At 45.0% G+C, this 15,448-nt stretch overlaps 1 protein-coding gene across 9 annotated transcripts in view; it reads left to right on the top strand.

Moving 5' to 3' along the window:
* MYH10 (myosin heavy chain 10) overlaps positions 1-15,448 on the top strand; it is a 146,819-nt gene that overhangs the window by 84,847 nt on the left and 46,524 nt on the right. For all 9 annotated transcript variants that reach the window (XM_036341557.1, XM_036341553.1, XM_036341558.1 and 6 more), the window contains 3 exons: positions 3,370-3,543; positions 7,936-8,109; positions 8,355-8,469. In XM_036341557.1, coding sequence (XP_036197450.1) covers positions 3,370-3,543; positions 7,936-8,109; positions 8,355-8,469 — 463 coding nt within the window. The remainder of the gene's footprint in view (positions 1-3,369; positions 3,544-7,935; positions 8,110-8,354; positions 8,470-15,448) is intronic.

Below are 15,448 nucleotides of genomic sequence, written 5' to 3'. Positions count from 1 at the left end.
TGGGACTCAGAGAGGCAGAGCCCCTGGGGACAGGACTGAGAGCCGCCATAACTGCTCTCTCCGGCCCACCCTGTTGATCCTGTGCGACCCGCCCCGCCCAAGCCCTGCACACAGGCATTTGCCGGATAGCCTCAGGCAAAGGCTAGATTAGCACCTCCCTAGAGGACAGAAGTTCTCTCACTGCTGACACAGCTGATTCTCATAGCCACTTGGCCTGGAGGTCAAACCCTCCCTGGAATTAGCTACAACAATCAAGATTTAACTATAAGACTGTGAACAAAGACCACTAGGGGGTGCACCAAGGAAGCATAACAAAATGCGGAGACAAAGAAACAGGACAAAATTGTCAATGGAAGATATAGAGTTCAGAACCACACTTTTAAGGTCTCTCAAGAACTGTTTAGAAGCCGTCGATAAACTTAATGAGATCTACAAGAAAACTAATAAGACCCTCGATCTTATATTGGGGAACCAACTAGAAATTAAGCATACACGGACTGAAATAACGAATATTATACAGACTCCCGACAGCAGACCAGAGGAGCACAAGAATCAAGTCAATGATTTGAAATGCGAGGAAGCAAAAAACACCCAACCGGAAAAGCAAAATGAAAAAAGAATCCAAAAATGCGAGGATAGTGTAAGGAGCCTCTGGGACAGCTTCAAGCGTACCAACATCAGAATTATAGGGGTGCCAGAAGATGAGAGAGAGCAAGATATTGAAAACCTATTTGAAGAAATAATGACAGAAAACTTCCCCCACCTGGTGAAAGAAATGGACTTACAGATCCAAGAAGCGCGGAGAACCCCAAACAAAAGGAATCCAAAGAGGACCACACCAAGACACATCATAATTAAAATGCCAAGAGCAAAAGATAAAGAGAGAATCTTAAAAACAGCAAGAGAAAGAAACTCAGTTACCTACAAGGGAATACCCATACGACTGTCAGCTGATTTCTCAACAGAAACTTTGCAGGCCAGAAGGGAGTGGCAAGAAATATTCAAAGTGATGAATACCAACAACCTACAACCAAGATTACTTTATCCAGCAAAGCTATCATTCAGAATTGAAGGTCAGATAAAGAGCTTCACAGATAAGGAAAAGCTAAAGGAGTTCATCACCACCAAACCAGGATTATATGAAATGCTGAAAGGTATCCTTTAAGAAGGGGAAGAGGAAGAAAAAGGTAAAGATACAAATTATGAACAACAAATATGCATCTATCAACAAGTGAATCTAAGAATCAAGTGAATAAATAATCTGATGAACAGAATGAACTGTTGATTATAATAGAATCAGGGACATAGAAAGGGAATGGACTGACTATTCCTGGGGGGGAAAGGGGTGTGGGAGATGCGGGAAGAGACTGGACAAAAATCGTGCACCTATGGATGAGGACAGTGGGTGGGGAGTGAGGGCGGAGGGTGGGGCGGGAACTGGGAGGAGGGGAGTTATGGGGGGAAAAAAAAGAGGAACAAATGTAATAATCTGAACAATAAAGATTTAATTAAAAAAAAAAATAAAAATAAAAAAATAATAAAATAAAATATGTAACACATGAATTAAAAGGAAAAAAAAAAAATATCTAAGCATAAATTTAAGAAGAAATGGGCAAGATTAAGTTGAAGACAGTTTTATAAGACAATTTTATAAGGCTACTGTGAAAACATAGAAGACTTGAACAGTTGAAAAAGCATACCTTGTTCTTGGATAGGAAAATATAGTACTGTAGAGGATAAATCTTCACGAGGGTATTAAAGGATGTAAAAGAAAGCTATACATGAAAGTACACGGACAGTAGAAAAGTGTGTAATGCTAAAAATTCAAGGGTGTTATTGATCGTTATTTATCATGGGAAAAGCTAAATGCCCACCATTAGGAGATTGGTTCAATTAACCTAGAGATATCCGTAGAGTGGAGTGCTACGCACCCATTATAAAGAGTACGTGGCTTTATTTACTGATATGGAAAGACTCCAAATACATTGTTGAGTTAAAAAATAAAACAAGGTAACACATTTATAAGTGCACAGACTATTTCTGGAAGGATCACAAGAATTAAGTGATAGTAGTTGACTCTAGGGAATGAGACTGCAATTCTTGTACATTTTTAATTTTATACCATGAATTACCAATGTAAATATTGATTGTTTTAACATATAGTTGATAGCTTAAATATGGAAGAGAAATAAAAAACTATTTAAAAAAAATACCACCACACATACTAGTAAGGCTAAACAGAGAATAAGGTCTCATAACCCTAAGGCAGAGCAATGCCATTGACACAAACATGAATAAGCACCGTCGAGCAGCCTGTAGATGTTCATGTGGCTCACTCGAAATGTGTTTGAGCAAGCAGACACTGCCCCTGCCTTCCTAGCCTGACCTCATTCCAAATGGTGAGTGTAACACCTCCGTAGGGGGTGGGGGACTAGAATGTCTCTCAGACTATAAATTTATTCCTCGGAGATGGATTGTACCTGCCCTACTTGAGGATCACTTTTTATAATGAAAGAGGTTATTTATGGGCACTTGCTACTTGTGTGAATAGTGTGAAGGCAGGAAAAAAGGTTGAGTGCCTCTAATATAGAAAGTGATTGCTTTAAGAATATTGTGCCTATTAATTCATCCATTTGGTCATTCATCCTGTTAACAGCACAATAGAAAAACAGGCAGATCGCATAGAAGGAAACAAGTGTCTGTAACATATGCAAAGATGCTCAAGTTCACTTCCTGAGAGCAATGCAGTGTCACTGTTAGTATTGGCAAAGGTCATACACTTGATCAGAAGGGATGCCTAGGGAGCAGCCGGGAGCCTCACACTGGGTTGAGTGCATTTTGCTCGTCAGGCCCGGCTAGATCTCAACAACGTCCCTGTGAGGTACACACTCGTTCTTTCTCAGCTCCCTCTGCGCTGGCAGCTGAGTGAAGAGTAGATGGGACCGCGCCACGTCCATGCTCTAGGCCCCTCAGAGCTTATGGAGTGGTGCTTGCTTTCCTTTGCCTGCCCACGTCTCTCTGTTTTTCTTCTTCTCTTTCTCATTTATTTCATAATTTATACTCATTAACCAATCACTAATAAGCTTTGTTTTATTTGTAGATTATTCAGTTAGCATACTGAGTTTATTATTTTCTCATTGTAGCCGTTCAGTAATGTGTGTGTGTGTGTGTGTGTGTGTGTGTGTGTGTGTGTGTGTGGAGAGAGAGAGAGAGAGAGAGACCCCCTCGTTTCAGTCGCTATCATTAGCTACAAGCAATAACATGGTTGACACCTAATTGACCTTTAATGAATTGTTTGATAACTAGATGATATTTCTGCTTTTCTGTCCCCTCCCCATGTTTGGAAACCCGTTCTCTCAACCTTGGCAGCTGAACTCCTTCGAGCAGCTGTGCATCAACTACACGAACGAGAAGCTGCAGCAGCTGTTCAACCACACCATGTTCATCCTGGAGCAGGAGGAGTACCAGCGCGAGGGCATCGAGTGGAACTTCATCGACTTCGGGCTCGACCTGCAGCCCTGCATCGACCTGATAGAGAGGCCTGTGAGTGTTTCCCTGCTGTTGGCTTTCAGAGCTGCTGCAGGCAGTGCCTTGAGTTTTTCTTGGCTTAATCTGGTCTGTGTGAATTATCCTGTCTGCTCAGTGTTAATTTTCTAATCTAAATGTTCTAGGAAGGTGATACTGTGATAAAGTACCTATTGAAAAAGTAAGTAGCATGCCATTTAGACCCTTCTTTGTCTCATGTACCCGGTCTTCCCAGACTGCAGGTGCCACGATGGTGGTGGCCGTCACGTTTACCTCCAATCCTCTGCACCTTGGGAGGGTGGAGGGCTCCACCTGACTCGCCTCCTAGGCAATACAGGGCACTTCATTTGCCCAAAACTAAGACATGGCGTGTAAATCTATTTTTCAGATAACTAAAGTTTATCCTGATAAGCACAAGGATGTTTTTATTCTGACAGATTTTTTTAATTAGAAGTTTTTATTTTTAAGGTTGAGGCAGGTATATTTTTATAGCAATCTTAGACCATTTTCTTTTGGTTCAGTATCATGTAGAAATACATGGAACATGTATAACTCTCGAATGGAACTGTATGATCCCAAGTGAATGTATTTTACTTTGCTAACTACCAAAACATAGGAAAACTAAAGCGCAATTAAGCACCGATACCAGTCATTTAGGTCAAGGCCTAATGCTGGTTCAGCAGGTGTGTTCCCATGGGGTGTGTTCTGTGGGGCGCTCTAGGCTGTGGAGCAGTTCTCCTTGTGCTACTCAGTCTGCACCCATGTTCTCGTGTCTGAGGGGTTGGAGGACCAATGCCTAAGCCTGGATGCTCAGTACCTGGTTCCGAACGAGGGACAGGAGCCTAGAGGACACTCACCTTGTTAGAGACGTACTTGTCGCGCATTAGAAGTTTGGGTTTAAGGGAAGGAACATCGTTTTCATTTGGCTCATCCATGAGAGATTATTTTACCTTTCAAGGCACTGCAGCCACTTGTTTGGGGCCGAACTCTCAAATTACTGCACTTGGGAGGATGCTGCTCTGTGTACCCTGAAGCATTGTTTAGCAATAATATTGAAGGCATTACTCGTAGTAACTTCCAGTGTCCACACAAACATGTGCATCTATTTCCTTACAGCTTTTTTTGCCCAAAAAACTATTTGGGAATTTAATATAAATAAGGGAATAGAACATTTAATATTGGTATTATCAGCGATCATATGATTTGAGATGCTCACTTATGTGTATCTGTAACACTGGGAGCTCTATGTGTTAAGAAAGTATTAACTATCTGCACTTTTAGTTGTTTTGTTGACCATTATTAGGTTAGGATAAGATCGAGGCTGCAAAATTTTATTAACTCCTCTATTACAGCCTGGAAATAAAAAGATTGGGGTGCTGTGGGGGTGTGGGGAGTAGTTGCATGGCCCTGGTCCTAGGGGACCTGATCTTAAAGCCAGAGAACAGAGCAGAACATGGTGGTAGTTCACTGGTTAGTGGTTCCTGGTCAGTGACGCTCTGAATTTGGAGACGGTAAAGGCCAGGACAGCTGTGGGAGAGCGTTCCAAGGGCCACATTCCAGAAATTGGGAGGATAGTGGGATTTTAGGAAAATTGTCCAGTCAGGGTGTTCAGAAGCTATTGGCATGGGGAGGATATGCCAGCTTTGTCTAGATCAGTGATGGCGAACCTTTTGAGCTCGGCGTGTCAGCATTTTGAAAAACCCTAACTAACTCTGGTGCCGTGTCACATATAGAAATTTTTTGATTTTTGCAACCATAGTAAAACAAAAACTTATATTTTTGATATTTATTTTATATATTTAAATGCCATTTAACAAAGAAAAATCAACCAAAAAATGAGTTTGTGTGTCAGAGGTGTCATAGGTTCGCCATCACTGGTCTAGATACTTAAGGACAGTGAGCAGAATGAATGCTTCCTTTTCTCCTCACTGCTTCCCTGCTCCCTCCCTCTCCCCTTCCTTTCTTCCTCCTTCCTCCTATACTTTTTGTACTGGCATCTCTAGGCTCTTCCCCAAAAGACTTTAGAATGTACCGTTTTATTTCTTGCCTGACTGGTCCCAACTTAAAGGAGAGGCGGCTCAGAAAGGGGAGGGAGGGAGTTTAGGATCGAATGCTGACTCACTCTTTAAATCCATTGTTCTTTAGGATTACCTTTTTCTACTTATCCATAGAAACATAAAGATTTTATAACAGTAGGAAATTTAACTATGGCATGTACAATATGGGATAATGATGCTATTGATGGTTCTTTCAAAATGGAGAGTGAGAACATTTTCCAGAAGGAAAATAAATACCTTGAAAGCTATGGACCAGTCTTGACCTCCTCTCTCCCAAACCTAGCCCTGCCCAGCCTAGGGTGGGGGTGGGTGGGGGTGGGGCGGCAGTGGGTGAGCCTCTAAGTTCAGAAAGCTGCTTAAAAACCTTTGAGAGTACCTCTGGCCTTGGGCAGGAAACAGTCACTCATACTTAAGCTCCAATTAAAAGAAGTGCTAATAGTGAACTTGACATTGAAGGATGACGCAGGAAAAATAACAAGGAGACACCATAATGGATATTCATAATTATGCTGTCACTGAGTCATTTAGAAAAGATTAAATTATATTTGGGATCCTATTTCAGAAGTTAGAGATCCCGGTCGCTTTGATCACAGTCTTTTTTTAGCTGCTCAGAAGTTCTTTCATGTAGTTCCTCAGGGGGAGGATGCAAACCTAGCAGCGTGGAGGGAGGGCTCAGTGCTGGGCTCGCTGCAGAGGAGTCTCAGCTTCTGCTGTCACCTGCCCCTGACCATGTTATTACATTATTTCACTCACACTTAACTATAGCCTCTAGTTACTCTTTAAGTGCTATTTGTACACAGCCTTCTCTTCCCGAGTAAATAGAAAGGCCTTGTGAGTTGCAGAAAACTGATCCTAGAGATTTATTCAGGAAACTGATAGGCCCTGGAATGGAGGCATTCAGTCTTGTATCACAAGTTGCTGTATTTCAGAGTGGCAATGAATGCTTATGCAGAAGTTATAAAATAGACCACTGAGAACCCCACATTCCTCCAAGAAAGAAGTCAGGCCACTAAATTTTGAGCTTCCAGAGAATGGCAGGCTATAGGCACAGACCCTAAAACTCACTCTTTTAAAGTATACAATTCTTTACACTCATTTATGGATAATAAAGAACATTACAAACTATTGAACAAAAATAGAGGCGAAGAAGCATCGAACAGACTGTCAAACTACAGCGGGAAGGTAGGGGAGGGTTGGGGGGTAAGAGATCAACCAAAGGACTTATATGTACGCATATAAGCACAACCAACAGACACAAGACACTGGGGACGAGGGCAAGTGCCGGGGGGTAGGGGAGGCTGGGGGGTCGTCAGTGGAGGGAAAAAAAAGAGAAACATATATACTAGTATTTGTAATACCTTAAACCAGGGGTCCTCAAACTTTTTAAACGGGGCCAGTTCACTGTCCCTCAGACCGTTGGAGGGCCGGACTATAGTTTAAAAAAAAACTATGAACAAATTCCTATGCACACTGCACATATCTTATTTTGAAGTAAAAAAACAAAACGGGAACAAATACAATATTTGTATTTGCATGTGGCCCACGGGCCGTAGTTTGAGGACTCCTGCCTTAAACAATAAAATAAATAAATAAATAAATAAATAAATAAATAAATAAATAAATATAAAGTATACAGTTCAGTGGGTTTCAGCATATTCACAAAGTTGTGTAGCCATTACCATTGTCTGATTCCACATGCTCATAATCCCTCAAAGAAACTCCCTCCCGTTGGCAGGTGCTCCCTGCTCCCCTCCCCGAGTCCCTGGCTACACTAACCTACTTTATGTTTCTATCTTTTTTCAGGGAATTAGTTGTGTGAAATAAAATAGGCTCTCAAGTGTTTGTTGAAACAAATCTATAAAGTAACTGATAAATTATTTCATCACCTTCCATCTACTCTACTTAATAATAGTTTAAAACATTTCACCAAGTGTGAAGCAGTACATTTATTTTATTTAATCATTACTTAACCAGAAAAATGGATTAGGATATAAAACGTCTGAAGCATTCCACCTAGTGGGGGTTTTGAATAACTTATCCATCCAGTCACTGACTATGAACATTCAGTTTCATCTCTCCACCTCCTCGCTCCTTTGTGGTGTCTTTTATTTGCTGTGTTTGAGGGACTATCTGCTTGGAATTCGTTTACCTACAGTTTACACGTGTGTGTTTATAAGAAAGTGACTCACCCACTGGCTCCCCTGTACTTACTTAGCACTCGGAGGCCTGGGAGCTTGGGGCATAGGGTTGGCCTGGACATGGCCTCCTATCCCAGCCGTTGGTGTCCATGGTCTGGATCAGACCCGATGGTATTACATGCAAACTCGCCATTCTCGTTGCTTCTCGTTATCAGGCCAACCCTCCCGGTGTGCTTGCCCTTTTGGATGAGGAGTGCTGGTTCCCGAAAGCCACAGATAAAACCTTTGTTGAAAAACTAGTTCAAGAGCAAGGTTCCCACTCCAAGTTCCAGAAACCTCGGCAGCTGAAAGACAAAGCTGACTTTTGCATCATACACTATGCAGGGAAGGTAAGAGCTGGAGAACTGGATTACCTGGTAAAAGTACTGTTTGAAACTTTGCTACATGTGATGGAGTTTATAAGAAAGGTGCCAATAAACATTTGTAAATCCCTAAATATAGTGTACATTGCAATTGAGGACCTTTAAGACAATCCTCTTCTTAGGTTGCTCTGTGAACGTCTGTGGGTAAGGCTAACTGTTTCTGGGTTTTTTTTGTTTTTCCGTCTCGCCTCGTTCGGCTCCGGGCCGGCCAGGTGGACTACAAGGCGGACGAGTGGCTGATGAAGAACATGGACCCCCTGAACGACAATGTGGCCACGCTGCTGCACCAGTCCTCTGACAGATTTGTGGCCGAGCTCTGGAAGGATGGTGAGCACGCCTTACGTTCGTAACTCAGGTTGGCCGGAGTCGTTTATGATGAAGGATTGCCTATGGTTCTCTTATATATCTATGTGCACATATATTTTACTGTAAACCTCTTTCCCTAGAGCAGGGCTGCCATTATCTCGGGATTTACCCACTTTGAGAATACTTGGGTCACAAGACATCTGCCCTCTTGGTCAGATGTCTTGGGGAGTGTGGGAACCTTCTAGGCTCAGAGCCAGAAAGAGCTGCATATCCTCGGGCCACCCTGGCCTAGTTAGACTATAATCCAGGGGTTAGGGGACATGAAACCCGAGAAGCCCTGTGCATTTTCTCTGTGCCACACGCAGGTCATGCGTCCTAGCCACTGCCGGCCTCCCCTCACCCCCAAACACCCCCCCCTCCTCCCCCCCCCCCCCCACACACACACACGCGCGGGCTGGTGTACACACTCAGATCCCCTGTGTGTAGATCAGTTTCTGTTCCCATCAGGCCTGAGTGCTTTTCTTTACATGAGCCTTGGGGAATGTCTTGGCGATGTTGTGTCATAGACTAGAAAGTTGCTAGTACAGCACACCTCTGTGTACCTATGCAGTGGGCACCATATCTTCTAGAGCTTAGCTGTCCCTCCTGCATCTCATCCTGACTGTGTCCCACCTCTGTGCTTGGCCTCAGGTCATGCAAGACCTTAGCCCTGGACCTGCCCCTGGCTAGGCCTTGACTCCAAGGCCATCCTGTTCAGGAACCTGGCTCACCTCTGCTTTTCCTGTAGCAAATCAGGAGCTTGTGATGCTGTCTTCTCAGAGGCAGAGAGAAAGAAACAGAAAGAAGGGTGTAGGCAGTTTGGGCAAAAGGAAAGAGGTGGGAAGAGCAGAGTGAATGTAGAGAAAGTGAGCAGGGGAAGATAACCGTATCAAAGGTGATCTAGTCAGGAATGATCACATACATCCGCCCGAGATGCGAGGAGCCCACGTGGCAGGGACGCTGCACACATGCATGCACGTGTCCTGGGACAGACTGTGTAAAAGGCGGGACTCGGAAAACAGATTAGGTTCCCAGCGTGTAACACGGAAGCTTTTGATCCTGATGCCTTTGGATGCTGCGTGTCCCCTGGTGCGTGCTGTCACCGGTCAGCCAGGCTGCTGCGTGAGGGCTGAGAGCAGAGACTAGCGTATTCGCAGTGCCATCGCTGAGGGACTCCCGAGCCTGCTGCTGTGAAATGTTAGATGGAAGATGAGGAACTAGAAGCAGGACTGTGAGCTCCAGTTGTGCTAAACAGCGTGTCCACAGTGCTAGGAAACCCAGCACTGGAGCTGGAACTGCACATGGGAAAGGCCGCAGAGAGAGGAGGGGAGCAGTGCTGCCCGCCTGGACACTTGTGTCCTGTTAGGAGTCAGTTCCGCTGTGACTGTACTGGGCACGACGTGGGCTGGCGTCCCGTGGCCCCTCCTCCCGGCCCTGCTTAGGTCTCAGTGCACAGGAATGGGGCGGGATGAGTAGGCGGAGGTCTGAGGACCAGACGTACCTGGTGAGTGCTGTGTGAAGGGGACGCTAAAATGCCATGAAGGAGAAGGCAGTTTTCCTCGTCCTTGAAGGAGAATGATTTGTTACATAAATAAAGAAAACTGACTTTACCAAATAGTGACTAAGTGCCGGGCAGTTCTCAGCACTAATATGTGAGCCTCCATGTCATGATCAGGCCTTAAACATTGAGGGTGAGCAGGTTTGCGGTGAGCTAGCTAACCAGGGGAGCGGAGTGTTTCGGAAGTGAAGTTGGCATGGGAGAAGGAGGCCGAGCAGGTGGAGTGAGTGATCAGAGGATGGAAGTGAGGGAATCGCAGCTCAGGACACGTGGTGCCTTTGGGCATTAGAGCGGGGCTGGGGCGAAGGGTACGGGCAGGGAACGAGGCCAGGTCACAGGTTGAGAGCAGACGATGGAGAGGCCTGATTGCCAGTCTCAGTGGACTTGACTCCACTGAATAAGTAGTTTCCGTAGGTTGTGAGCCAGGGCAGGTGAGACGTGTGGCCTGAAGTAAACGCAGTGTTTGACTGTGGGGTTGGTGGGAAAGAACCTCGAAGTGGGCATGGGATGAACAGGAAGAAAGGAACAGAGGAAACTGGCGTTTTTACTTTCCTGAAGCCTCAAAATCCGATTTTCTCTTCATTTTGAAGGGGAAGAGAAGCAGGTATTTGGGAATTAATGACAATAGTAAAGAAAGTGGGTCCTGAGTTACATACTGGTTCTGAGATTGTGAACCACTTTGTAGTTTCTTAACCGAAAATGATATTGTGGGGACACCTAGTGATCACCTGACCATTCATATAACAAACGCACATGTGTAACTGTGTGCACCATGGTTACCATCTGGGAGAGTCTCGGGGGAATGAGGAAAGATGCGGCCCCGCCTCAAGAGCTGGTGATCCAGTGGGAAACGCAGGATATGCAGATGCAGCCTAGGACAGAGCCAGCCTGTTTTGGCTCCCAGATGTGGGAGAGCCTCTGGCAACAGTGAGTCAGAAGTTGCAAGAAAATAAGGTTTGGCCGGCAAGGATAGAGGTGGGGGCTCAGTGATCCATGTCACAGGTGGTGTGCCTTGTGGGCAGGGCCACGTCTAGAGCATGCTCCCTGCCTTTTTTTTTTAATCCTCATCCATGGATATTTTTTCCATTGTTTTTTATTTTTATTTTTTTAGAGAGAGTAGAAGGGGGAGGGAGAAGCATAGACTCGAGAGAGACACAGTGATTGGTTGCCTCCCAGGGCTGGGGATTGAACCTGCAACCAAGGTACATGCCCCTGACTAGGGAATGGAACACGCAGCCCGTAGTTCACAGGCTGGTTCTCTAACCACTGAGCAACAGCAGCCAGCGCTCCCCTGGCTTTTTGTGCTTTCCATAGCCACGAAGAACTTACTCGGTTCCAGAAATGCTGAGAGAACACTTGCAGCCTTGTTGAGCTCCTTCAGTCCTGGCCCAAGGCCTGTGCGTCTGGATTTAGTCCACAGCTCAGACCCACAGCCCGCACAGCCCCGCTGTGACCCTGGCCTTTCTGCAGGTAGGCGCTTGGGCGCACGTGTGGTCCCTTTTGTCAGAATAGGCTGCTGGCAGTCTCACCGGCCCCGGATCTGACTCGGCTGTGCTGGCATCCACTCTGGAATATTCCCCGAGTCTGCTCTCCTCATGATGCTGCTGTAGGAAGGCCTGTCGTCCATCAGCGTAGTGGACAGTTATTCAGTGTGATCTGAGAGCCAGGATCTCAGAGGTCGCCCACTGTCAAGGGAGCGGCAGGGGGAGCAGCAGGACTGAGTTTCATCCAGAAAGTCAGGGCAGGCCCAGGAATTGGAAGAGGATGTGCGAGGGTGGAGAATTCGTCGCTGCTCACTCTGGGTGTAGAGATCTCTTGGGATAAGGGTAGCTTTTTCTCCAGGAAAAGAGAAGAACCCTGGAAAAACATGTATTTTTCTATTCTATTTTTTCTATTGTTACAGCCACACATAAAGGCAAAAGCAGAAAATAATAAGTGGACCACAAATGTTTGAATATGTGTTGTATGAATATAGTTTCCTGTGAAGGTGCAATATCTTGACTAGAAAACACTATGTATTAAAATAGACTTTGTGTTAGGGTGTTAAAGATTTTTCTCAAGGCCAAACCCGGAGAAATAAGATTTTTGGTGGCAGCCCTGCCCTAGAGACTCATAATGCCCTACTTTCTGCTAAGAGATGTTTGGGGATCTCTCTCCCAGCTGCACGGGACTTTTCAACACATTCCGGGGGGCTTATAGACCAAAAAAAGCAAAGATTGCATTTCTTATGTAAATGTGCCTCGGGGTATCAAGTGTCATCTTACTTATGATTTGAAGTTATTTTTAACATTTTGCTAAGCAGAACTTGAATTTTGTTTTCCTTAATGGTAATTACCTATGTATTAGTAATGTGTATTTGGAGTAAATTATATTTCCAGAATCTGTATTGGAAGTAAAGTTGCACAGCAGTGTAAATTTTTGACAGTAAAAGTTACTAATGCGTACACTTATCAGAATGTAACTTATTGCCCCTTGTCCTAATGAGCTAATTGCAAGATGATTTTATGAAGGACAACTCGAGTAGTACCTTATTACTCTTAACATTTCATCCTGCATTTACGCGGGGTGGTCATTTAACACTAGTGTGATTAAATGCTCACACCTGGAGTGGGGAATGGGCATTTTCATTCAGATTAAGTCTATTTTATAAAGAACTTTGTCCAAATGTGCAGATTCTCTAATGAGTAATGTTTGCATGGGATCTTCCCAGGACTAGCGACTCTCGTACCCGATTTCAAAGTTTACTTGTGATGTCGAATGTCTTTCACACTAACTGAAGTGTTTGTGTATTTGCTCTTCTGTCCTGTTTTTGCTGTTTCTCTGCTTTAGAGATTCAGAATATTCAGAGAGCTTCTTTCTATGACAGTGTTTCTGGTCTTCATGAGCCACCAGGTGAATGTATAAAGCCTGTAGGTCTTCCAAAACAGAAGGGTCCTAAGCCCACAGGAAGAACTTGCGGGGGGCTGGCCGGGCGGCCGGGCGGGCAGGGTAGAGGGATGCGGCTGGTTTCTGTTTTTGTTTCGCTCATAGACCTGCATGAACCTTTCATTTCATGCTCAGTTTTATTCTACTTCAAGGCAACTGTTTGAGTGCATAAACAATTCAATTGCTACTGCCTACACATTGCTTCTTATTTTATGCATAGCACTTGCAGCACTGCATATAAAAGGTATGTCACTACCTTTTCCAGTAGTGCCGTTTTGATACACAGTCCTCCGAGGGAATGGTTAGGAATTGATCTACTAGTAATGTCTTCTTTGTCTTTGAGTTACCGTTAAGTTTTCAACTCCAAGAAATTCCAAAGAGGAGTTTTTTCTGTAAGTCATTAGCATTTATGAACCAATGAGTGCATATTTATCTCACAGGTGTTGGTCTCATCGTTATACCTCTTATTTGAGATTTATGTGCATAGCTAGCTAGTTGGCTTCTTTTGAACTGGAGATAGTGAAACTGTCCACCAGGCTTGATATTTGCAAGGCGAGACTAAGATAGAGTGCATTGGTGGTAGAATTTGTACCTTGAACTTGAAATTGAGCTCCAGATGGGCCTTGTGGTCTGAATCCTTAGCCCTGTTTTAAAATACAGCCTAACCATGCTAGAGGTCCCCCCAAAGAACAATAATATAAAATGAATATTACCCAGCCTTCCAGTTATTTAGTGATGTTATCATGTAATGAAATTAAAAAATACAGTCAAATTCGTCTTATAAAATTTTGTTTATACTTTTTAGAACATGATAATGCTGAGATCTATACCCAAAAGGTTTTTAGAAACTATGTTGAAGGAATGTGCCCATTTTTATCCAAGTCCAGATTCCTGCCATCAGTTCTAGTTGATGAAAAAAAGTAGATTGCAATCTTCAGGGGCCGGGGTGGGTGGGGGGTGGGAGTCATGCCAAAGATGGTTCCATGAGTTGGAATGGATATTCCACAGAACTGCAGAGGAAGAAGTCCTCCGTCAGGCTGGGCCTTGGGGGGTCCTGACCAAGTTGAGGACGTGGGGGAGGAAGAGAGAGCCAGGAGGTAGTTGTCAGCCGTGGCCTGCCTGAGCCTTGTGCTTTGTTAAAAGGTTAGCGCTTGATCTTCTGGACTTCCTCCCAAGCTGGAGTGCCCTCTCTAAATCCGTTTCCTTTCATCTTTGGGATTTGTAATATTTAAAGAGAATTCCAGGTGTGAGCTCTTTGGGAGCCGGGACAGTGCCTGTTTGTGGTCACTGTCGTTTCCTCAGCACTTGGCACAAAGGTGGACCCATCAGTAAGTCCCTGAGGGAGGGGGCTGGTGGGTGCGTGGGGATTCCACGCCCACTTTGATGCACAGCAGCTTTGCCCACTGGGCCTCTCCTCCCCTACAGTGCGCATGTTCCTCCTTGTGGACCAGGTGTTCTCTGTGCCCACAGCACAGGGATAGAGCCACTTTGCTGGCATCATTCTGGCGGGGAGTAAGCCCACTCACCCCCCCACATTCTCCCCTTGGCACATTCTCACCTGAAATGTGCGGTTTCTCTCACGCGAGGTGTCCTTTGGTTGAGTTACGCACCTGAACCAAGTATCCGGGGTTCTCCGTCTCCGCCTCTCCTTAGAGGGCCTCCTTCCCCCACAGCTAAGCGTGGTCTTGAAGTTGTGTATCGTGTTTCTACAGCTAAGCGTTTTTCTCCTCAATCTGTGTTTATGGATTCGAACCCCCGATAACAGGTTTGAAATGAAAATGTGAGGCTTTAGCATTTCCCATGATTTCTCGGAAGACAGTGATGACGGGGTTCCTAGGGATCCAAGTTGTGATGGCCTCTGACATGCTACCATGCAGTGAGCATCTCTCTAAGACACCACAAAGAACGTTCATATTGTTAGGAAAACGGCATTATGGGGGACTGAAGACTTTTGAGGATGAAGATGAGAGCCTGGGATAAAGAGGGGTTTCCAGACGCATCAGGGACCAGTGCAGAAGAGAGAGGAGCAGAATCCCTAGAGACAAGATGAGGAGGCCATACAAGTTTGTGCTACCAAGCAAAGGACTGCTTTCTTCCAAATATAAGATATTTTGGAAGTCTGGACCTCTGAGATAGCTAGTCATGGAAGATGCAAGCACAGTAAACCAGCAGAGAGGGATGGCGACCTCAGAGCTGTGGGCAGGGTTCTCAGATTCACAGGGTCTGCAATGGGGCCTCTGAGTTTAGTTCTGAGCCTGGCTGTGCTGGAAGGACAGCGTGAGCTCCCCCGCGGGTCGTACCTGCAGCCTCCAGAGTAGGACCAGCTCAGTTTCTCTGATCACTCGCTGGTGCTGGGTGGCAGCTGACATCTGAAAGGTGCCACCAGAGAAAATGTGAGAAGTACATGAGGCAAATGTTAATTATTGATAGAGAAGTCCCTCGCTCCTTTCGGTCCTTCATAGAAGCGGGACTTGCAGT

Source organism: Myotis myotis, unplaced genomic scaffold, assembly GCF_014108235.1.
Source record: "Myotis myotis isolate mMyoMyo1 unplaced genomic scaffold, mMyoMyo1.p scaffold_m19_p_17, whole genome shotgun sequence".
Lineage (NCBI taxonomy): Eukaryota > Metazoa > Chordata > Mammalia > Chiroptera > Vespertilionidae > Myotis > Myotis myotis.
This window is presented reverse-complemented; position numbering and strand designations above follow the sequence as displayed.